The following is a 25,305-nucleotide window of genomic DNA, read 5'->3' on the forward strand; positions in this document are numbered from 1 at the left end:
TGCTTGGATGAATTATGGAATGGATGTGCTCATATCTAATCTAAACTATCTGTTTTTTGTTATGTAAGACATGTCCACTTGTATACACACATGTTGCAGATAAACACACACATCTCTACCACCTCCTAGCATAAGCTTCAATTAACATGTTCTGGACTTCTTTAAGTGTCTTCTCCCCCTTCCTGGGATAATGAATTAATCTTCCCTTCTTCCCTCACTCTCTTTTCTCTCATTCATATTTACAGTAGCCTCCAGTAAAAAGCTTTTCACACAGATTTACCTCTCAAGCAGACACACCTACACACACACAGCGAGAGAGAGAGCGCATTCTTATGACATTACCCCCCCCCCCAACTCCTTTCTGTCTCAAATTAGTCCTTTTGGAAGTTTTTCTTGGTAAGCCCTTCCTTTGCCATGGCCATTACCCTTGAGACACGATCCACAATACCTTGTCTGATTTTTTGTTGCTATTTAAAATCAAAGACAGCCTCAGCCTGCCTCCCTCCCTCCCTTCCTCCCTCTCTCTCTCTCTCTCTCTCTCTCTCTCTCCCTCACTCTCCTTTACTGTCGTTTGTCCACCGCCACATCACTCAGACACCGGTGCACATCTAAAGGTTGAGGGAGCGTTTGCGACGACATTTTCAAGGGACCCTGCTGCTTCCTGACTCTCAGTTCTCAACAGCTCTCGTTGCTTAGCATTACGCTAAGCTACCCTCACTACGCAAGCAACATGTTCCGACGCACCAAAAGGTACAATACAAAACGAAGGGCACTGTTAAATAGGTCAGTGTGTCCTGAGGGGTGGGGGGATTCTGTCTTTGTAATACGTGATGTTGTTCCCTGTCCTCCTTTTTGTTTTTATCCTTCTCTTATCCCTCCCTCCCTCCATCACCTCATCTATCTGTGCTTCCGTCTCTGTGTTTGTGTAGCAGCTAAGTGTACATGAGGAGGTGGTTAGCATTGACAGTGCGACTGATGTGTTTGTGCTTGTAAGGTCACCGAGTGTGTGTGAGTGCGTGAGTGGGTGTGTGTGTGTGTGTGTGAGTGTCCATCTGGTTTTGTATTTCTGCTCAGTTCTGCTGAGTGCGGCTGTCGAGGGGCTTAGAGTAGTGTTTATGCTGTGTCAGTGGTTCTACGGACATCCTCTACGTACCAGCTAAGATAGGACTGTAGCATTATTTGAGGCTTAATATAGTATTTACTAATCAGTGACTGAAATGAAAGGTGACTGTTTGATTATATCCACGACTCTGTTTGAATCAGGTTGACTCAGTCATGCTGAGATAAACTCTTTGTTGAGCGGTGACTGTAAGGGGATACGTAGCTTCCTGATATTCTAAAACAGTTCTAGCCATGATCAAGATCATTTCGCTTTCATCTCGGAGAAGTTCTCCTACTGTGCCCCAGTCCCTCTGACTTCCTATGACTTCATTCTCTCCTGCTGATTGGCCAGGGATTAGGCTGCCTCTGGCCTGTTATTACTGCAGTTTTAACACACACACCAACACACACAAACACCCACCAGACAGAAAATACTCCACTTAGTCAGCATGCTGATTAACAAGAAGTCTGTTGTGCTGATGCTAGTAGTTTCATATGAATTTATATGTTCAATCATCTCATAGTGCCCCTATATAATTACTTTCAAACAAATGTATATCTTCCCATTACACTGCAGTGTAATAGATCTATCAGCCTTTGTTACCAGTTTCAGTTAGCTGGTGCTCTGCTACTGCAGGTTCATCAACATCATTCCCTATTTGTTTTGAATGGACATGCCATTATCACACTACATTATCTTCCAGTCACATCCTCAAGTCAAAGTGGCTTAGCAAGTGAGGAGAGAGAGTGAGGGAGAAAGAAAGGGGTAGAGAAAATGAGAGAGGGCGAGTGAGGGAGTGAGTAAGAGCACAGGGCCCAGGGGTAATATCTCTATCTCAGCCTCCATCAAGGACCAACACACTGGGGTTATGTGAGCAGTGAAGACATGCACAGGCCTCTCTCTCTCTCTCTCTCTCCCTCTCTCTCCATCTCTCTATTTCCCTCTCCCTCTTTCTTTCTGTCTGTATCTAGCTCTTTACAGTTTAAACACGAAAGAGAGGATGACAGAAAGAAAGAGAGCTAGTGAGCGAGAGAATGTCCTGGGGTGAGTGTCCATTCAGCTGTAGTCAGGCACATGCGTGCACACGAGTCTCTCCTCTTTTTATGTGGGGGTGTGTGTGTTTCCGTGTGTGTGTGAGCTAAATACAGATGTAGTGGGTGGATGTGTTCAGGATGGAAGGAGTGAGAGGTAAAGAAGATAAAGAGGGAAGGAGGATAAAAGGAGAGATAATGAGTGTTGATAATCAGACAGTGTGTGTCCCTCAGGTGCTGGGCTCAGGTGTACCTCATCACAAAAAAAGATCAGAGCGAAAACAACACTGCTCCATCCCCAACCCCTCCCTAGAACACACACACACACACACACACACACACACACACACACACACACACACACACACACACACACACACACACACACACACACACACACACACACACACACACACACACACACACACCTACACACAAACACACACACACACACACATACACACACACACACACACACACACACACCTACACACACACACACACACACCTACACACACACACACACACACACCTCTCTCTCATGGCCACACCTTAACCCTTACAAACAAACAAGGCCATCAGACCACTATTACACAAGGTAGACTCAGTAATATGAGGTAGATGCAGAAAGTGAAGAGCGTAGTGGGTCAACTAAGAGCATTAAAGCACAAGGCTCAACTTCTCCACTGTTTTGGTGCCTTGGCTGCCACGTTGTTCACAGTGTGAAGCGAACCCGTGCACATACACAGATACTGTGTGTGACTGTGAGAGTGAAGTCTTGCATCTCGTGTATCTCAATATATCTCCGGTGCTGCTCGTGGCAATGTCATTTCGCTGAATCTACCTTCAAACAATACCACACATATTACACATCGAAGGAGATAAGTGGGGTGTCAAGATACCTGGGCCAGACTAAAGAATCCCACCTTCTGAGTGGTCTCCTGTCTCTCCGGGGATGTTTGGATTCAATAGCAGTAGCTTTGGTGGAAGTGGTAGCATTACTCCTCTCTTAGAGTAAAAATCATTTCTGTGGAGTAATGGGGCTTTTATTCTCTTTGATCTTCTTTAGTCCCGTCGGAGCCTGACTTCAGTTCCAGGAAAGGTCTACCCCCTCAATACTGAATCTGAAGAATGCCACTCTTGACACGGTCCTGTTTCTCTGTCAGCCTCTATGTTTCTAGACAAAATAAGGGATCTTTGTTTATCAAAGACAACAACAAGAAGCTAATGTTTTGTCTCTGAGACTGCAACGTCAAAATCTGTTCTAGCTTTGAAGTAAGCCCCTAGACTAATGGTATTCAGTGTTGGGGTTGTAATTTTTAAAATTAAATTAAGAGTAAAGATTATTGTATGGGACAATATACAAACATTTTTGAGAAAGATCATTTGAAAATTAAATGTATTTATTGGTTTATTTTTTTATTGGAATGTAGATGGGGTTTTTGAATTTCTCTGCCCTAGACACGGATCTACGGTTAGTTGTGATTTACCTTAACTGGCTATAGCCCCCACAGTAGTATGGCATTGGTTGAAGCTCAATGTTAAATTCAGGTTCACAACACACTCCCTGCCTCTGGTCATGAGCCATCTGGGTTGTTAGATTCAGGAAAACAATAAAATGTCTTTCCCCGACCTAGCTCAATATCTAGGAGTCGGACAAGAACAAGACTTCAGCGTCCATAAAGTGACTATTAGACTTGCCACCTTTTGGACTGAATACGTTTGTAGGAGCAACAGTTTTGATTAAATGTATAATTTATCAATCTCACATGCTCGTTTCTGTCCATTAAGAACCAACGATGTGCTACCCTTTTGTTACATTTCTGACAACGCTAACACCCAGCTAGCACAGTGGATCTGGGCCGATTCTGGCTGAGAGTTGGGGCACTCGGCTGAGAGTTAGACTCGGCCGACCTCATGTGGCCCGAGTCTGGGCCGACTTCGGGCAGTATTACTTATGGCCAGGTTGTGGGGATTGAGGTCGTGCCAATTCCGGTGTCAATTATCTGGCCCAAATGTATTACTTGGGGCTCGGGCCAATTGTGGCTACTCTCTGGCAGATGATTACACAGGCTGCTTTATATAATTAACATTTCATTATTTATTTATTTTTCCATATTTTCTCATTGTTTCTGTGATAGAAAATACAATTATTTAAGTAGTGTTTTAGTATTTTGATACTTTGTGCAAGGCAATTGATGAGCATTAAAACCTTTGCAGATGGGGCCTCCTGAGTGGTGCAGCGCTCTAAGACACTGCATCGCAGTGCAAACTGCGTTGCTACAGATGTTGGTTCAATACCCGTGCCGACCCGGAGACCCATGAGGCGACGCACAATTGGCCTAGCGCCGTCCGGTTAGGGGAGGGTTTAGACGGCCAGGATTTCCTTGTCCCATCAGGCTGTAGCAACTACTGTAGCGGGTCAGGCGCTGACATGGTCACCAGGTGTACGGTGTTTCCTCTGACACATTGGTGCGGCTGGCTTCCAGGTTAAGCCTGCATTGTGTCAAGAAGCAGTGCGGCTTGGAAAGTTGTGTTTTGGAGGATGCACGGCTCTCGACCTTTGCCTCTTCTGAGTCCGTATGGGAGTTGCAGCGATGGGACAAGACAATTGGATATGATGAAAAGGGGGTAATAAATAAATAAATACAATTATTTTAAAACATTGTGGATGGGTATAATTTGTATGTATAAAATGTGTAATAGTAATATAAAATATGACTAAATCAGGTAATTTTGTATACGTTTATCTAAAATTGCATCAATCCACTTCTGGGGGGATTCTGGAAAAATGCCGGCAAAGTCGGCTGAATTCCGTTTGACGGAAACATCGTGTCGATTCTGGTCAATCATTCATTTTGATTCAATCAGTTATGGCCGCCCGGAAAAGGGCCGCTTCTGGGCAGATTCCTCATGCTAGCTGGGCATCTTTTAAGCCGAATCTCAGGAGTTCTAAAACCAGACCACAGCACTTGGATTGCGCAGCAACAGCACTAGTAGCTAGCTTTCACCAGTCAGATGAGAGGCAAGCTACAAGCTAAGGAAGCTAGCAATTTTTTGCTATGGAAGGTTTTTCACATGGCTGAAGTCATCTGTGTAAACTGTTGGCCTTGAAACTTGCGTGTAATCAGTGTACAAACAAATAAGCACAAACAAGATAGCGAACGTCCTTGGCTGCTATTGCCAGTTAGCTAGCCAACTAATGTTAGCCAGTAATGTTAGCTAACTAGCTAGCTACAAGCTAACAAGGCTTTAACATTAGCTGTATGGACTGATCATGAACTGGCACAACTCAATGTTGACAATATCGCCCACATTCTTCCACAAAGCACAGCTAGCTAGCTAAGTAAAGTTCATTGTCAACACCAAACCTTGGGAAACTGCCACGCTGGAGAGACTGGAGAGACCAACTCTAAACGTTCAAGGATTACGTTGTTGCCCCTCCGTCAAATGCACTCCATCCCTACGGGACATCCCAGGGACACAGTGCTTAACATCACGGTGGCAGATTGTGTTCCCTGAAATGCATACACCAGATGATTGATAGAGTGCCGGGCCCTCTCTATGCACTTGTTTATCCTCTGGCCCCACTGGAACATCCAGCTCCTCTGCTGCATGATATCAGAGAAGGCCACTGTTGTCCCGGGAAACATTTGGATGACCACCTCTAAATCCATGCATCTGCTGCACCAGTGCCTTCCCCTTGGTGTATCTCAAGTCGTTTCCACCGAGGTGGAACATTAGGATGTCAGGGGGAGAAGTAGGATGCCAGGGGGAGAAGTAGGATGCCAGGGGGAGAAGTAGGATGCCAGGGGGAGAAGTAGGATGTCAGGGGGAGAAGTAGGATGCCAGGGGGAGAAGTAGGATGCCAGGCGGAGAAGTAGGATATCAGGGGGAGAAGTAGGATGCCAGGGGGAGAAGTAGGATGTCAGGGGGAGAAGTAGGATGCCAGGGGGAGAAGTAGGATGTCGGGGAGAAGTAGGATGCCAGGGGGAGAAGTAGGATGCCAGGGGGAGAAGTAGGATGCCATGGGGGAGAAGTAGGATGCCAGGCAGAGAAGTAGGATGTCAGGGGGAGAAGTAGGATGCCAGGGGGAGAAGTAGGATGTCAGGGGGAGAAGTAGGATGCCAGGGGGAGAAGTAGGATGTCAGTAGGATGCCAGGGGGAGAAGTAGGATACCAGGGGGAAAAGTAGGATGCCAGGGGTAGAAGTAGGATGTCAGGGGGAGAAGTAGGATGTCAGGGGGAGAAGTAGGATGCCAGGGGGAGAAGTAGGATGCCAGGGGGAGAAGTAGGATGCCAGGGGGAGAAGTAGGATGCCAGGGGGAGAAGTAGGATGCCAGGGGGAGAAGTAGGATGTCAGGGGGAGCTGGTCAGAACACAGAGCAGTTTGTGCCACTTCATGCCTTGCTCTCCGAACCACCTAATGTGACAGTCAAGAATGTATGTGAATAGTTCATTGGGAGGCTACATGTTGATTATTTGTCTATTTTCCAGTAGCTTGCTCGATTGTCTTGTTAAATGAGATCAGGGATATTTTTCCAGTTTACCCCATATTGGCTTAAATGTGTTTCTGGTTTTTCACTTCCCTCTGGAAAATCAGTTGTTAATATTGAATAAATACTAATAACTACATTATTTCTGCTTCCATTTGTCATTATTGTGTATTTTTACTTTACTTGTATTGCTGTGTTATGGTGCAAAAATATTAAGGACACCAAAGTTCAGAATGGGCACCCGAGTGGTGCACTGGTCTAAGGTACTGCATCTCAGTGCTGGAGGTGTCACTACAGACACCCTGGTTCGAATCCAGGCTGTATCACAACCGACTGTGCTTGGGAGTCCCATAGGGCGGTGCGCAATTGGCCCAGTGTCGTCCGGGTTTGGCTGGTGTAGGCCATCATTGTAGATAATAATTTGTTCTTAACTGACATGCCTAGTTAAATATATACACATGAACAGAAACTTCCTGATATTGAGTTACTGTGGGTGTTTGATAAGGTTTACATTCTAAGCAACCTGAATACACATTGTTTGAAGTACAATAGACCAATGTAGCTATTGTATTAGGTCAAAGCTGTGTGCTGGAAAACCTTGGTGGAGTAGGAATTGTGGTGCTCGTGAATTTCCTTTCTTTTTCGGCTTCAGACCAATGCCTACTTCTCACATAAAAAGTTTGTTTTTGTTTTGAACAGTTATAAGGATCTGGGCTGATCCTAGATCTGTGCCTCAGGGCATGTTGTATGAGGACCTGGAACTTGTGTCTCAGACAGCTGTAAGAGGGTCAGTAGACCCTCTTAGTAGTAGTTCTCTGGTGGTGGTAATGAAATTAGGCCACACAATTTGACATTTAACACACAGCATCCTTATGTGGTCCAGTGGAGATGTGACAAAGCTGTGTTAGCCAGAGCTCTGCTTGAGAGCTGGCATGTCCATTTCAACATATGTCAGTGTTTAAACTTTCAGGGACAATAAAGCCACATCCACCATCTTCCAGGCTGGGGTGGCATCGCCTCTCCTCGGGTGTCTGTCCAGATTGGGTTGCTGTGATGTGCTGACGCTGGCGACTTTGTCCCAGCCCATGGAGTTCAGGAGGAGGAGAGGATGCTGGGAGATGGAAGGAATGTGTGAATTGGATTGACTGAGAAGATTCTTGATGGCTCTAGATAGGTATAGGTGTTGAGTATCAGGATAGAGGACAAGGCAAGGCACTCTCTTTTTCACTGTAATATTCTTCTCTCTACCCTGGTTTTCTTTGCTTGGTATGTCATCGATTGTGGTCACATAATGTAGCCTATACAGTACTATCACAGATAGAACAATGAGCTAGATGTTTCACCGGATGTATAAATCTGAAGCATACGGTTGGATTTTCCACTCACCACCAAATATGGTGATGAGAGGAAGCCTGGTGGCCGGCAGTGGGAGAAGATGTAGCAAGATGGGTTTTGACATTCTGAACATTTTCTCATTGATGAAAACTGGACTAAGTTTTGTAGACTTTACCCTTTGCCAAAGTTTAGAAAAAATGTAATTGTTTAGGGAGTGGTCGAAATATACACAGTTGTTACCTGGAGGAAAATGGGGGAGGGTCATGCTTTTACAATTTCAGTCAGGGGGAGGGTTTAGTATTTTTCTATTTTGTCCAGAGGAGGGTCATCTAATTTGTAATCAATTAACAGGAATCCTGAGTGGTGCAGTGGTCTAAGGCACTGCATCACAGTGCTAGAGGCATCACTACAGACCCGGGCTTGATCCTGGGCTGTATCACAACCGGCCGTGATTGGCCATAGGGCGGCGAACAATTGACCCAGCATCATCCGGGTTATGGGAGGGTTTGGCCTGGGTAGGCCATCATTGTAAATAAGAGTAAAGATTATTGATCTTAACTGACTTGCCTAGTTAAAAACATAACCAAACCTATTGCAATAGTAAATCTAAGTGCTGGCGGTAGACCTTTAGATTCGGGGGGGGGGGGGGGGGGGGGACATGTGTGCTATTTTCACAGCCAAAAATGATCGGCGCAGTGCTTGCGGTGGCACAAAAAGGTCTGGGTTTAGATTGATAAATTCAGTGGAGTGGGCGTGTGGTGTCGGTTTAAGCGTCTCTTTTCCAAGCTTAAAAGCATAAACATTTAACACGATGGGCCAGAAAAGGTTGTAGACATTGGTCATGCTGTCAATCCAGCATGACTTCTGCCTTGTTCAAAACAACTGGAAACTCGGAACTGGGAAATTTCAGACTTCAGTGCATTCAAGACAACTAGGATCTCAGAAAAAAAATGAGCTCCGACTGGTGTGGTGGTTCATTTCTTTACTATCAAATGAGGAGAGGCAAACGTATCACACAAGTCAGAGTTATACTTAAACTAAATCTTTAATAGTGAGAGCTTTGCAATACCGATGGCTGGTCGACGAATCACCATCTCTGATGATCCGTTGAGAGCGGCGAGACAAAAGTACAAAGGTCTTTTATAGCCAAGATACACCCCTTTCAACCTACATGACGAACAACAGATATATAGAATGGGTCACAAGGTTAAGATTTGTATGAAAGATACCTATAATACATAGCAGACAGTATCTGCTGTGTCAATAGTTTTCATTGTATAGACCAGTGTCTGGCCCTCTGACTCCAAACTGGAACCATCTCTCCCTGGTACGGTATAGAACAGAAACATTAACTCATGCTCTGGAATGCTCTTTAGGTTTTATCACCCAAAAGACATGGTAAATCTCCTGTCAGTGTTATCTCCCAGAGGCCCATCCTCAGTAGAACACACACACAATAGTTAAGAATACTCTATTCTGTTGAATAAAACAACCATGATGCAATAAAAGTATTATAACATAATCATGCAATTTTGCCACACCGGGAAAATACATTTTGAACGGTCATCTAACTTGGAATTCCAAGTCTGGAACTTGAGCCTCTTTCTAGAGCTCCGACCTGAAGATCACTGACATCATGTGTCACGGTTGTCGTAAGGATCAGACCAAAACGCAGCGGGAATATGTATACTCATCTTCTTTTTATTTTGAAGAAGGAGAAACAACTAAATACGTATACAAAAAAAAAGAACAAAACAGTCCTGTCAGGTGCAACAAACACTAAACAAGGAACAACTACCCACAAATCCAATAGAAAAACACCCCTCTTAAATAGGACCTTCAATTAGAAGCAACGAGGAGCAGCTGCTTCCAATTGAAGGTCCACCCAATAAATATCACATAGAAATAGACATACTTGAACTAACATAGAAATAGACTAATAAAGAACATAGCCCAACAAACCCCGAAACACTCTAAACAAACACTCCCTGCCACGTCCTGACCAAACTACAATAACAAATAACCCCTTATACTGGTCAGGACGTGACATCATGATTCGACTTTATTTTTTTTTCTTTGAGTTTTCAGTTGCCTTGAAAGCACCATAAATCCAGAGAATGCCAGACTTTGATAACAAAATTTGCCCACAAAGTATCTCCGCTCCACTCTTCTGTTCAAGTGAGCACAGCACAACATGGTGAGTTCAAAAATGTCTTGTATGCTGCTGCATAAATGCTGTAATATGCCAGGGAGATATGTATACTGTAGCTAAGAAAGTAATACTATGTGTATGTTGTGTAGTAAGCTGTTATTAGCCCATGTGCCTCACCCTAATAATTTGGCCCCTTTTCCCCTCATAATTTAGCCTACTGTTCTGACTTGGTGGTGCACATGTAGCCTATAGCCTGTTTAAGAGAAATGTCATCATTGAATATTGTAAGACCTTTCATTGTCTGCTCATATGCCCAGTTTATTTGTCCTACGGTTCTGTCTTGGTGAACAGGGAGAATACTGTAAGAACGGCCCATGTTCTGAATTCTGTTGCTGTACATTTCAAAAGTGCTGAACAAATAGTTATATTGACTACGTCCATCCTAGCTCGCTCATTAATGTCTTAATCAAAATTACAGACTGCCTCTTATCCGCTCGTCATCCCCTTATGCCATAGTTTGTACTTCTAAATTGTCAGTAGATTCTTTTTTTAAAGGCAGTAAATGAGGCTGAATGAACTATTTCGCTGCCAGACAAGGCTCTGCTGATAGCCAGGTGTAGCGGTGGTAAGGATTCACTCCATTGCTGAAAAGAAAGCTCTGCTGTTGGGACAGCTTTATGTCGGCCCTAACAGTTTGTGGGCACCGTTTTTCACCGTTATAGTGCAATTAATTTTGGGGGGGAGTTAGCCCCACCAGGATTTACAGGCTAAAATGTCCACTGGGCCTACTCCTTGTTAGCTTTAGATAAATGGTTTTTTAAAAGGCCTGATTATATAACGCAATCTATATCAACGCTTTAGTCCGCAGAGCTTTATGCTAGAAGCAAGCTATAAAATGCAGGGGGAAGACGTGACTCCGATGCTGAAGGAATATCTTTGCTTGGGAAGTAATGTGTGATTCTGTCACTAATTGACGATCAACATTTCAACAGGCTATTAAACAACATACCAGTGGTGGAAAAAGTACCCAACAGACTATTAAACAACATACCAGTGGTGGAAAAAGTACCCAACAGGCTATTAAACAACATACCAGTGGTGGAAAAAGTACCCAATTGTCATACTTGTGTCAAAGTAAAGATGCCTTAATAGAAAATGACTCAAAAGTGAAAGTCACACTGTAAAATACTACTTGAGTAAAAGTCTTAAAGTATTTGGTTTTAAATATACTTAGGTATCAAAAGTAAATGTAATTGTTAAAATATACTTAAGTATCAAAAGTAAAAGTATAAATCATTTTAAATTCTTTATATTAAGCAAACCAGACAGCACCATTTTCTTGTTTTGTATTTGTTTTTTACAGATAGCCAGGGGCACACAACAACACTAGGACATAATTTACAAACAAAGCATATGTGTTTAGTGAGTCCACCAGATCAGAGGCACTAGGGATGACCAGGGATGTTCTCTTCATAAGTGCATGAATGGACCTTTTTCCTGTCCTGCTAAGAATCCAAAATGTAACGAGTACTTTTGGGTGTCTGGGAAAATGTATGGAGTAAAAAGTACATTACTTTCTTTAGGAATGTAGTAAAGTAAAAGTAAAAGTTGTCAGAAATATAAATAGTAAAGTAAAGTACAGATACCCCCAAAAAACGACTTTCATATTTAACTGTTTCGCTGCTAGACAAGGCTCCGCTGATAGCCAGGTGTAGCAATGGTAAGTATATTTTACTTAAGTACTTTACACCACTGTGGATTTTACATGACTGGACAGGGGCGCAGCCATGGGGGAGCCAGGCCCAGCCAATCAGGCCCAGCCAATCAGGCCCAGCCAATCAGGCCCAGCCAATCAGGCCCAGCCAATCAGGCCCAGCCAATCAGGCCCAGCCAATCAGGCCCAGCCAATCAGGCCCAGCCAATCAGGCCCAGCCAATCAGGCCCAGCCAATCAGGCCCAGCCAATCAGGCCCAGCCAATCAGGCCCAGCCAATCAGGCCCAGCCAGCCAATCAGGCCCAGCCAGCCAATCAGGCCCAGCCAGCCAATCAGGCCCAGCCAGCCAATCAGGCCCAGCCAGCCAATCAGGCCCAGCCAGCCAATCAGGCCCAGCCAGCCAATCAGGCCCAGCCAGCCAATCAGGCCCAGCCAGCCAATCAGGCCCAGCCAATCAGGCCCAGCCAATCAGAATGAGTTTTTCCCCACAAAAGGGGATTATTACAGTCAGAAATTCTCCTCTGCAGTTTAAAAGAAATAATGATTTAGAATGAAATAATAAGGAAATGAAAAATGCCTTATAAGGCTATACAGTCATTCCTCAGTGCCTTTGAATTCACTTTTAGAAACACCAGTTGTAACTGGTTCTGTTGTACTCAATTTTTACAGTTGATAGACAACTTTATTTCTGTTCCAAACTTAGACTATCCTCTTTTTTAACAACATCCTGTATAGAAATCACAACCTCTCCGGTGCTGCAGCATGCGCTCATTAGTTGTCATGCACTGTTGTGATATTAAAAGATTCTGCTTGTCTCCAGGCATGTAAAATAATGTAGAATTGCATGAAATGCTTTTATAAAAGGCCATTTTTTTCTCAGATACATTCATGCAGTGTTTTTATTATAATGGAGATCTTTTCACACCTACCCTTGTCCACGGTGTAATGTGAATCCACAACCTTCTGGATACTTTGCCATGTAGGTTAATGCTTACAAAATGAAGGACAGTTTCTAAAACTGCATATCTAAAGGCTCTGGTCTCTGCTCTGTGTGAGGCTAAATGGTAGGCATGTCCTCTGCTATCCACTTCATGTTGTAATTATTATTTTGGGCATAGGGGAGGGTCACTTGTTTTTTTTCAAGAGTTCAGGTAGGGTCGGGTAAAAATATATTTTACTGAAGAGAGGGCCATCCATTTTCATGTCAGAGTGGTCCGATTTTCTTCAGATATCCCTCATTATAAATAACGTACAGTCCCTTAGAAGGAGTGCAGGGGCGAATTCAGTTATTGCACACACGCACTTCGCAGAGTAGGCGTTCCCTAACGGAAATATGCAAATACTAGACCACGCCAATAGGATTTCGCTAGCTGGTGCTTGGCTCTGCCCACCTCCATGCTTGTTCTGCCCACTATGCTTCATTTGCTCACAATGGAAACAACAGGCTGTGGTCTATCTTGGGTTAGTTACAAAAATCTTTGGTACTATTGTAGCAATTGTTTATACCATTTCTTAAAAATCTTATTGCACCCACATCATACATTCACCGTATTTTGTTCTTTCTCTCTTTCACATTATTGCTTCTCCTTTGTCATTTTCTTTTCATCTCACATGGTCTGTGAACTTGAATAACTACGGAGTCGGGTGTCTCTCTCTGTCTCCTCTCCTCCTCTCAATGGTCACCCTCTCTCAACTCTTATCTGTGTCTCCCCTGCTGCACATTGCGTAGCACTGAGCCCACCGCTCAGTGCTCTCTCCTCTCCACTAACTCTCTCCTCTACCTCCTTCCCACCTCTCCTGTGTCCAGTAGTCTCCTATTCTACCTATATCTCTCTCCCCTCCTTTCCTCTACTAATATCTCCCCTTCTACACCCATCGCTCACGCTACCCTCTATCCATCTTTCCCCTCCTTTCCTCTACCAGTCTCAGCTCTTCTCCACCCATCTCTTTCCCCCCTCCTCTATCCATCTTTCCTCTCCTTTCCTCTACCAGTCTCAGCTCTTCTCCACCTATCTCTTTCCCCCCTCCTCTATCCATCTTTCCTCTCCTTTCCTCTACCAGTCTCAGCTCTTCTCCACCCATCTCTTTCCCCCCTCCTCTATCCATCACTCCAGTGCCGGATGTAAACACCTGCTGTACCTCAACTCAACCTCAGCTTCTCTCTTTCTTGCTCTCTCTCTCTCTCTCTCTCTCTTTTCCTCCCTCCATTGCAGCTCTGTCTCTCTTTTTTGCTCTCTATCACTTTCTCGCATTCTCTTTGTTCTTCAGAATATAATCAGTTCAAATTTGTCATCACATCCGTAGCAATGTAATGTTGCACCTGCCTGTTTGTTAGCATGGAGGGAGACATGGTTTGGTTTGCTCAGTATTAATGAGGTCTGTTCCCTCTGCTGTGAATGGAGGAAGAGAGGGGGAATAGATGAAAAGGCAGAGGATAAGCATAAATAAGGTGATGAGGGCTCCTATTTGTCAGGCGTTTTGTTCAAGCAGAAGGGCCTGTGTTTTTTTGTGAATGTGTGTGTTCGCTATGTTTCCATGTGTTTACATTATAGTGTGTGTGAAAAAACTGGGTCATGTTTACCTTACACCTGTGTAACAGTGTTGCTGCCGTCCCTCTCCTCGTCCCAACCTGGACTTGAACCAGGGACCCTCTGAACACATCGACAACCAGGTAAACAACTACTTCAAGGTCTCAGAGTGAGTGACGTCACCGATTGAAACGCTACTAGCGTGCACCGCTAACTAGCTAGCCATTTCACACCAGTTACACCTGCAAGGATGATGAGCACCACTGGGAGAACATTCTCCCTTTCCCTCCCTAATTTCTCTTTGTCTCTCTCTCTTTCCTCCCTCGTTTTTCTCTTCCACTTGATTTTATTTTCTCTATCCATCCCTTTCTTCCCTTGCCCTTGTTCTTTTCCATGTCTTCTCCCCACCTATCTTTCTTTCTGCATCTCTCTCTACCTTTCCATCCCTCCTAATTTATTCCCTCCTCTCAATCTCCCTCCCTCCTCTTCAGTGAGAAGCCCCAGGCAGTGAGCAGCCTGTCAGCTGGGAGGTTGTGTGGAGTCAGCCGGTTCAGTCCAGCCTTAGTCACTGGGGCTGAAACAAACAGCCACATCTCCCCACTGTCCTGTCTGGCTGTGACCCTGAATGAGCAGCCAGAGAATGGGCCTGGGCCCCAGGGCCATGGGGGACTGGTCCTAAATTATAAAGCCATTACACCCACACTAATTTTACTTTAAAATAATGAGTAAGGGGGTGTACTGAAGGACTTCGATGGGGTTGAGGTCAGGGCTCTGTCCAGGTCAATAAAGTTCTTCCACACCGATCTCGAAAACTATTTCTGTATGGACCTCGCTTTGTGCAGGGGGGCATTGTCATGCTGAAACAGGAAAAGGCCTTCGACAAACTGTTGCCACAAAGTTGGAAGTACAGAATCATAATTCAGGGCGGCAGGTAGCCTTGTGGTTAGAACGTTGGGACATTAACCGAAAGGTTGCTGGATCGAATTTCCGAGCTGACAATCTGTTGTTCTGCCCCTGAACAAGGCAGTTAACCCACTGTTCCCCGGTAGGCCATCATTGTAAATAAGAATTTGTTCTTAATTGACTTGCCTATTTAAATAAAAATGTACATCTAAAATGTCATTGTATGCTGTAGCATTAAGATTTCCCTTCACCATGAAAAACAGCCTGAGACCATTATTCCTCCTCCACCAAACTTTAAAATTGGCACTATGGGGCAGGTAGTGTTCTCCTGGAATCCGCCAAACCCAGATTCATCCGTCGGACTGCCAGGTAGTGAAGCGTGATTCATCACTCCAGAGAACGTGTTTTCACTGCTCCAGAGTCCAATGGCGGTGAGCTTTACACCACTCCAGCCGACGCTTGGCGTTGCGCTTGGCGTTGCGCTGCTGAGCCGTTGTTGCTCCTAGACATTTCCATTTGTAACGCCCTGGCCATAGAGAGGGGTTTTTGTTCTTTATTTTGGTTAGGCCAGGGTGTTACATTGGGTGGGCGTTCTATGTTCCTTTTTCTATGTTTTTGTATTTCTTTGTTTTGGGCCGTGTGTGGCTCCCAATCAGGCACAGCTGAAGTTCGTTGTTGCTGATTGGGAGTCATACATAAGGAGCATGTTTTTCCTTTGGGTTTTGTGGGTAATTGTTTCTGTTGAGTGTTTTGCACCTGACAGGACTGTTTGGCTGTCAGTTTTCTCGTTTTGTTTTGTGTAGTGTTCTTTATTAAATTAAAATCATGATGAACACTAACTCCGCTGCACCTTGGTCTACTCTCGCTCACGACAGCCCTTACACCATTTCACAATAACAGCACTTACAGTTGACCGGGGCAGCTCTAGCAGGGCAGAAATTTTATGAACTGACTTGTTGGAAAGGTGGCATCCTATGACGGTGCCACATTGAAAGTCACTGAGCTCTTCCGAATGGGCCATTCTACTGCCAATGTTTGTCTATGGAGATTGCATGGTTGTGTGCTAGATTTTATACACCTGTCAGCAACGGATGTGGCTGAAATAGCCGAATCTACTAATTTGAAGGGGTGTCCACATCTTTTTGGCCATGTAGTGCATCTTAAATTGCACGTGTGTACGTTTGCGTGCGTGCCTTTGTGTGCGTGTGTACATATTTGTGTGAACACTTAGCCCTATTTATTTCCCACGGCATTGAGAGTGCATTTACCCTGCTAGTCTGAGAACCACAGAAGTAGAATCTCAGCCAGTAAGGCTCTTTGTACTCTGGGTTTCTCACTGATGCCTCAAAGCGCCCTGCACTCCTTTAAATAGCCCCAGTTGCTGAAGAAACAATTAACCACGAACGTGATGAAAGCCAAGTGGAACAGTGTTTAATGTGTTCGCCGTTGCTTTCTGCTCCCACCATCATCTGCAGTGAAATGAAACGTTAATTAATACGTCTCCAAAGCTTCTCCCTCATGTTTAATTAGGGTTGAATCTGGAGAGGCCCAGTGCTGGGGATGAGGACCACAAATGAGGATTACAGAGGCATCCATCAGTAGCAAAGGTTAAAGAGTCAAGACTGGAAATGACTATATCTATAAGCTTGATGACAGATCGTATTTTATAGGATAGCTAATGAAAACAAAAATGAATGAACTCCTCTCTCTGGTTAGTGGTTGGTGATATTTGGGTTTAGGCTAACAGCTGGTTTTGTGATCAACTCTTTATCAACATTCTCAGTAATAACCACAAGCACAGGAGTACAATCTTCACAACTGAAACAAACAGATGGAGCAAACACAGGGGTTGATTGAACTGATTTGTTGCAGAGTCATGCTAATCATTAGCATTACCTGCAGCCTGACTAGACTGTCTGTGATTGGTTGCTAGCAGCACTCTGTCACTGTCTCCCAATGGAATAGAGGGGGTTGTCTCTGCGACTGCCTCTGTGTCTGTCCGACTGGGTGATCCTACAGTCAGCTCACGTCATGACTCAGCAATCAGCCTATTAGTCCCAATGACTCTGCATTTATTCAGACGGAAAAACACTCCTCTGAAACAACGTCAAAGGAACTGTGTGTGTGGCGGTGGGGTGTGGTGATAGTGGGGGGGGGGGGGGGGGTATGTGTGTGGTCAAGGAGAGTTCCTCTCGCGTATCTGCCTGTGTGTTGTGAAAGGTTGAATGGATATGCCTGGTGCCCTAAATTGATGACATATGTCGTGCAGCAATAGTTGAGTGGGGATTAGAATTCTTTCTCGGGTCCACTCATAATCCGAATACCCAAGATCTGACCCGAGACATAGTTGTGTTCTGTGGGTGTCACTGACTAGGCTAATACCCCATTTCATGGGTACACACTCTATAGGCAAGGCTGTACATGTGCATGTATGTATACCACCAATTAACGGTTTCTTTTACTATTTATTATCTAATTAATAAATTATTGTATTTATTTATAAGTTATAAAACAACATTCCAACCTTGTTTAGCATTAATATCTAGTCCAAATATGGCATTATTCCACTCTCTGTATCTGTTTTGATCAGTCTTAATTGGAGACTTTAATTTTTAAGGCGAAGCACAAATTCCACTATTGTGGCAAATCCTTATTGTGGCTAGCTTCACACAGGTGTGGGAACCAACTGCTGCCTCTCTGCTACTGCCCAGTCAGGAGGAAGAAAGAGTGGGAATTGCATCACTGTTGCACTGGTCATCCGCATCGGCTTGTCGTTGAGTTAGCAATTGGATTGTCATGGTAACAGCACACCACCAGACCGAATATGGATGACTATTTAAATCAAGTGTTACTCAAATGCTATGTTGCTGTGGCTTGCTACCAGAGGAGGCTGGTGGGATGAGCTATAGGAGGACAGGCTCATTGTAATGCAATACATGTAAAGGTATCAAACACATCAAACATATGGAAACCACGTTTGACTCTGTTCCATTTATTCTATTCCAGCCATTACAATGAGCCCGTCCTCCTATAGCTCCTCTCACCAGCCTCCACTGCTTGCTACACACACTTGAACGTGAGCACGCAATCTCCATACAGAGCAGACTGGGAAAAGGCACAGCCGGCAGTATGTGAGCTCTGTACAGTGCAAACCAACAGACGGGGTAGGGAGTGGGTGATGACATCACGACAACTTGTGGTCAGTGGATTCAGAACAACAATGACAAAAACGGTATACAGAAAAATACCCAAAAGGGCACTTGAGGAGTGGGAGGGCAAAGGGGAAGGTCCTCTGACACAGGTAGACCCCCCCTATCTGTGCCACTAGCATAAAGCAGCTTCTCTGGATACCCACAAGGTAGGAGTTCGTCCTCCCGTTAACCAGACAGGCACTCACAAAGTATAGACTGCTGATCACTGTCCATGGTGCTGAAATTGTGACATCTATTCGATGATAGGCTTTCTGTGGTGCCAAGGCATGTGGTCTAGAGCTTTAGCTAATGGATACATGTTTATTGGTAGGCCTATTTGGTCATCATTTCTTCATGTTAACATTTCACAACGCTATACATGGTGTCGCAATGCTGCCATGTTTAGACTGATTGCTGGCGGCAATAATGTAATTACTTGTTCAGTAATTAAAGTTGGAAATTCAAACATTGCAGATTGTTAAATAACTTTTCGATGCAATTAATCTCTTTCAATAACGTGTTGAAGGAGAATGAGAGGCTCAATTAAAGATGTTGTTCAATTGCTCTATTTGAAGCACCATTCCCTTCTGCCCAGTTTCGCGGATGTTGCTAGGGAAATCAAGCTGTTTTTACCAACCCTGTAACTGTCGCTTCTAGCGGAGAGATAGTTTTCTAAACTAAAACACATAAAGAGATAGGCCTGCCTGAGAACCATTAGGCTCCCGGTCTGTTATGAGCTTTTAAACACGTGAGTAAGCTTCATTCATTGCTCTGACGCCGTCGTAGCCTTGACAATGGAATTTGTCCACTGATATCCGATTACTTTCAATCAGTTAAATGTTGTATTGTTCAAGGCTTGAGGCACTTTTTGTGGAAAAAAGTATTTCCGCGCTACAGAGGGCTACAACGGTCCGCTAATAAAGGACTAGTAAAGGCCCAGTGCGCCACTTTTGTGAAGAAAAAAAAAAGATTATTATTTATATATTTTTTTTATTCAGATTTTTTAGGGGGTGCTTCAGCACCCTCAGCACCCTTACTTCCTGCGGCTATGACAACAAGCATGTCTGTATAACCTCTCCTCTGTGTGACAGAGGTAGGATGTGGAAAAACAGCAGGACTCTTCCCGCATTCACGTGCTATACGGAACTAGGAATATCTTGCTAACTGGTTGTAGTTATACACTTGCCGCGTTCCACGAATCAGCAAGTCAGACATTTTCGAGTTTCCAATTTCCGACCAGCATATGAACGCAGCATCTCTCCTCCTTTCCTTGACGGTAAAGCCACACTGACTGACGAATAGTGCATACAGTATTAAAGGGTGGATGGGGCAATGTGTCATAGTGCTGGTGATGGAGCTATCTGATTGAGTTTCAAATGGGTCTGAGATGTGGGCTTTTAGAGTGTCATTAAAGAGGCCTCATGCCATTACTGACAACGCCTGTGTGTGACTCAGATAGAGTCATCATGTGTAGTACGACATGGAGGAGAGTGTGTGGAGTGGAGGTTCCAATTAGGATTGAGGTTCTCCCATGGATTTGAGAGGATCCTGTTGTCTTCCCATTCTCTCTCTCTCTCTCTCTCTCTCTCTCTCTCTCTCTCTCTCTCTCTCTCTCTCTCTCTCTCTCTCTCTCTCACACTGTATCTCTCCCTCCTTCCTACTCTTCACCCTTATCTTGCATGAGAGGAGACGGCTGGGGATTGATGGCAAATAGAATTTTCTTTATCGCCTTGGTCCTCCTGCAGTGAGCCCTGCATACGCACATGTCCACACACACACATACACACACACGAACACACACACACCACAGACAAACACACACACAGTTGAACACACTAAACCACAGACAAACACACACATACTTGCAGTAACACACTCTCTCTTTTATGTACCACACTGAACCTTCACAGAAGGTCTCCTGCTAATACATCATTGTTCATAAAACTCCTTCTATTTGTCTTTCTCTGTGTTTCCAGTTGTCGTACCAGTAACAGGAAGAGTCTGATCCTGTCCACCACCTCCCCCACGCTGCCCCACCGCCCACACTCTCCTCTGCCCCTCCCTGGACACCTCGGTACGTACTACAGCCGTCTCGGACTGCAAACATCTTACTGTAAACACGTCATTATACAGTACCTCTCCTCCTCTCTCATGCTCTGCCTGTTTCTCTATTCCCATTCCTTTATGTTTCCAGGAAGTAGCCCTCTGGACAGCCCACGCAACTTATCTTCCAGCACCCCGGCACACTTCTCATTCGCCTCCTCCAGAAGGTAACAGCTCCCTGACACTGTGTGTGTATGCATGCGTGTGTATGTGTATGTGAGAGAGGGAGGGAGGGAGAGGTGAATACCTGTTAGATGCAGGTCTAGCACCTCCCAGTGAGAATGATCACACCTCTCAGAGTCAGTGGTGAGAGGAAGCCAAAGAGCCTAGCCAGGAGGTCATCCCTTCTCTTCCCAGTCAGTCAGTCAGTCAGTCAGTCAGTCAGTCAGTCAGTCAGTCAGTCAGTCAGAGTTAGAGGAGCAGAGGCAGGAGCAGTAATAGCTTCCTGTACTCACTGCTCTCGTTTACCAAATCCTTCTGCCTGTCTGTCACTGCAGCATGCTGCAGCCCCATAGAAACACAATGGCCAGGCCACTCCACTCTATTCCCTCTCCGTTCGGATGGCTCTGATGACTAATACAATACGGTGGATCAGTTGTGTTATACAGGATGTGGGCGCCGCCTCCTTCGCATATTTCCATATTAGTTCCATTGGTGGATGCATTGAGGATGTTGGACATAAGTCTGATGCTCTCAGGTTTAATACTGTACATTGTTTTTCTCCTCTGAAGGGCGGATGGTCGACGATGGTCCCTGGCATCTCTGCCCTCCTCTGGATATGGCACCAACACGCCCAGCTCCACGGTAGCACAGATTTACCCTGCTTTGTCTCATCTCATGCATCAATGGCATTTTCCTAAAAAGCTCTTAGTCTTTTCTTCAAAACTTGCTTTCTTCCAATTTCTCTTTCTCCTTTGTCTGACTTACTTCACTTTCTCTGTCTCCTTTCTCTTTCTAACACTATGGTACACTCTTACTGTCTTTGTCTCCTTTCTCTTTCTAACACCATGGTACACTCTTACTGTCTTTGTCTCCTTTCTCTTTCTAACACCATGGTACACTCTTACTGTCTCTGTCTCCTTTCTGTTTCTAACACCATGGTACACTCTTACTGTCTCTGTCTCCTTCCTCTTTCTAACACTATGGTACACTCTTTCTGTCTCCTTTCTCTTTCTAACACCATGGTACACTCTTACTGTCTCTGTCTCCTTTCTCTTTCTAACACCATGGTACACTCTTACTGTCTCTGTCTCCTTTCTGTTTCTAACACCATGGTACACTCTTACTGTCTCTGTCTCCTTTCTCTTTCTAACACTATGGTACACTCTTTCTGTCTCCTTTCTCTTTCTAACACCATGGTACACTCTTACTGTCTCTGTCTCCTTTCTCTTTCTAACACCATGGTACACTCTTACTGTCTCTGTCTCCTTTCTCTTTCTAACACTATGGTACACTCTTTCTGTCTCCTTTCTCTTTCTAACACCATGGTACACTCTTACTGTCTTTGTCTCCTTTCTCTTTCTAACACTATGGTACACTCTTACTGTCTCTGTCTCCTTTCTCTTTCTAACACCATGGTACACTCTTACTGTCTCTGTCTCCTTTCTCTTTCTAACACCATGGTACACTCTTACTGTCTCTGTCTCCTTTCTCTTTCTAACACCATGGTACACTCTTACTGTCTCTGTCTCCTTTCTCTTTCTAACACTATGGTACACTCTTACTGTCTCTGTCTCCTTTCTCTTTCTAACACCATGGTACACTCTTACTGTCTCTGTCTCCTTTCTCTTTCTAACACTATGGTACACTCTTACTGTCTCTGTCTCCTTTCTCTTTCTAACACCATGGTACACTCTTTCTGTCTCCTTTCTCTTTCTAACACCATGGTACACTCTTTCTGTCTCCTTTCTCTTTCTAACACCATGGTACACTCATACTGTCTCTGTCATTGCCTCAGGGTCTTCTTCAGTTTCTCATTCACACACTCATAGACACACACACATACCGGCACACGCATCATCTCTACCCACATTTTCTCTGTCTTTGATTCTCTTCCCTCAGGTCTCTTCCTCTCTCTCTCTCTCTCTCTCTCTCTCTCTCTCTCTCTCTCTCTCTCTCTCTCTCTCTCTCTCTGTTTATGTAACACAACATCAGAGGCCTGGGGACTGCTCTCGTCTGGCCAGGAAGAGAGGGAGGAACAGAGGAGGGTAGCTAGATAAGTACCAGACCGGTGGGATGAGAGAGGAGAGTAGAAAAGAGGAGAAACAGATAGTACACGCTGTTCGGTGCCCAATTCACCACAGGCTCTATTTAGCTAAATACCCCCACTGCAAATAATACATCAACAAACAACACATATATATCTGAATGAGCCCAGACATGGAACTTAGTATGGAGCTGGCAGGGCGGCTTCAAATCAAATCAAACTTTAATTGTCACATGCGCCGAATACAACATGTGTAGACCTTATCGTGAAATGCTTACTTACAAGCCCTTAACCAACAGCGCAGTTCAAGAAAGAGTTAAGAAAATATTTACCAAATAAACTTAGTGTAAAAAGTAACACAATAAAATAACAATAACGAGGCTATATACAGGGGGTATCGGTACCGAGTCAATGTGCTAGGTCATTTGTACATGTAGGTAGAGGTGAAGTGACTATGCATAGATAATAAATAGTGAGTAGCAGCTGTGTAAAAAACAAATGGGGGTGTCAATGTAAAGATTCCGGTGGCCATTTGGTTAATTGTTCAGCAGTGTTATGGCTTGGGGCTAGAAGCTGTTAAGGAGCCTTTTGGTCCTAGACTTGGCGCTCCAGTAGTGCTTGCCGTGCAGTAGCAGAGAACATTTTTGTGTCTTTCCTCTGACACCGCCTAGTCTATAGGTCCTGGATGGCAGGAAGCTTGGCCCCAGTGATGTACTGGAATGTTCGCACTACCCTCTGTAGCGCCTTACGGTCAGATGCCGAGCAGTTGCCATACCAGGCGGTGATGCAACTAGTCAGGATGCTCTCGATGGTGCAGCTGTAGAGCCTTTTGAGGATCTGGGGACCCATGCCAAATCTTGTCAGTCTCCTGAGGGGGAAAGGGTGTTATCGTGCCCTCTTCACAACTAGTACCAGTCCTACTACAGAGTCCCCTCCTCTCCCCTGGACTGAGTCTGATCATAGCTATGGTGGAGACAGATCCATTTGGGAGTGAAAACTGTGCTTTTTCAATACCCTGGCAGACATATTGAGAAAGCAGCATCGATGAATAACAGAACATTTATAACCATGAAATGCAGTGACAGAGATAATCTTCCCGTCCTTCCATCCAACCTTGTCCTGGTTGTTTTAAGCAGGGATGCCAATTGGGATTGATTTGGGATTGATCCTGTGGTGAATGTCAAGTCCCATTGCTTTGACTCAGCAGGTAAATGAGTCTGTGTCTGAAAGAGACAGATTAATGTAGCAGACCCTGGTGCTGGGCTCACTTCATTAGTGTCTCTCTCTGTCTCTCAGAGCTGAGACAGATGGATGAGGTTAACTGTCCCCACTTCCCAGTATAGCCACTACCAGAGGCACCAGAGTACATGATTAGCTATGGTTCTGGCCAATACAAAAACTGGATTTCATGTATGAGAGAACATCAATTTTCATCCTCTTTTGTCTTCTGTCCAACACCTCCACTCTTCCTCCCTTCTCTTTCTCCTCCTTCTCCCTCTCTTCCTCCCCCTCCAGTCCTCCAGCTCGTCTCAGGAGCGGCTGCACCAGCTGCCCTTCCAGCCCACCATGGACGAGTTGCACTTCCTGTCCAAGCACTTTGGCAGCACGGAGAGCATCACCGACGATGATGGGGGCCGCTGCTCACCACACATGCGACCGCGCTCCCGCAGCCTCAGTCCAGGACGCTCCCCCTCCTGCTATGACAATGAGATCGTCATGATGAACCATGTGTACAAGGATCGCTTCCCCAAAGTAAGACATGACACACACACACACACACACACACACACACACACACACACACACACACACACACACACACACACACACACACACACACACACACACACACACACAATATAATTTTCTCTCACACTTTCAAGTGCAAGAAAGGATAAGGATTGGTTAGAGCAGACTAGTATGAAAAGGAAGCAGGTTTTGGTGTTTGCTCAGTGTGGTACTGTGTGTCAGAGATAGAAAACTCTCTTCGATGGAAATTGAGGGGAAACGAGGCTGTCTCCTCTCTGATTGGTATGTCAGGAGTTATGTCTACTTTTAAACAGGTGGAAGTGAGAATGATGGAAATACCACGGCTCAGTGGAGCAAAACTGAACTATTTCAGTTATGAATGTAAAATATGAAATGGATAAAACTCTGTTTCCTGTATCTCCCTCTCCCAGGCCACGGCTCAGATGGAGGAGCATCTAGCAGAGTTCATCAATGCCTTCTCCCCTGAGAGCGTGCTGCCGCTGGCCGACGGGGTCATCAGCTTCATCCACCATCAGATAGCAGAGCTGTCCAGGGACTGCCTGTCCAAAGCTCGCGAGGGCCTCATCACCACTGTCTACTTCTTTGAGCTGCAGGAGAACCTGGAGAAGCTGCTCAATGACGTGAGTCACAGAAGCACTGCAACTATAAGGCTAAGATGTCATGATAGGGGCCAGGACAGGTCAGTTCTGGGGTTATAGAGCTGCCCATAAGTCAGTCTTATGTTGCAGTGTATAACATCAGCATTGCCCTGAGTGAAATTGTCTCAATATCAGGC

General features: G+C 44.8%; 1 protein-coding gene across 2 annotated transcripts in view; it reads left to right on the forward strand.

The window, feature by feature from the left end:
- LOC115201550 (microtubule-associated serine/threonine-protein kinase 1) overlaps positions 1 to 25,305 on the forward strand; it is a 58,246-nt gene that overhangs the window by 18,614 nt on the left and 14,327 nt on the right. For both annotated transcript variants that reach the window (XM_029765271.1, XM_029765282.1), the window contains exons 3-7: positions 20,428 to 20,525; positions 20,646 to 20,721; positions 21,286 to 21,358; positions 24,276 to 24,512; positions 24,941 to 25,150. In XM_029765271.1, the coding sequence (XP_029621131.1) occupies positions 20,428 to 20,525; positions 20,646 to 20,721; positions 21,286 to 21,358; positions 24,276 to 24,512; positions 24,941 to 25,150 (694 nt within the window). The remainder of the gene's footprint in view (positions 1 to 20,427; positions 20,526 to 20,645; positions 20,722 to 21,285; positions 21,359 to 24,275; positions 24,513 to 24,940; positions 25,151 to 25,305) is intronic.

Source organism: Salmo trutta, chromosome 1 (genome assembly GCF_901001165.1).
Source record: "Salmo trutta chromosome 1, fSalTru1.1, whole genome shotgun sequence".
NCBI lineage: Eukaryota > Metazoa > Chordata > Actinopteri > Salmoniformes > Salmonidae > Salmo > Salmo trutta.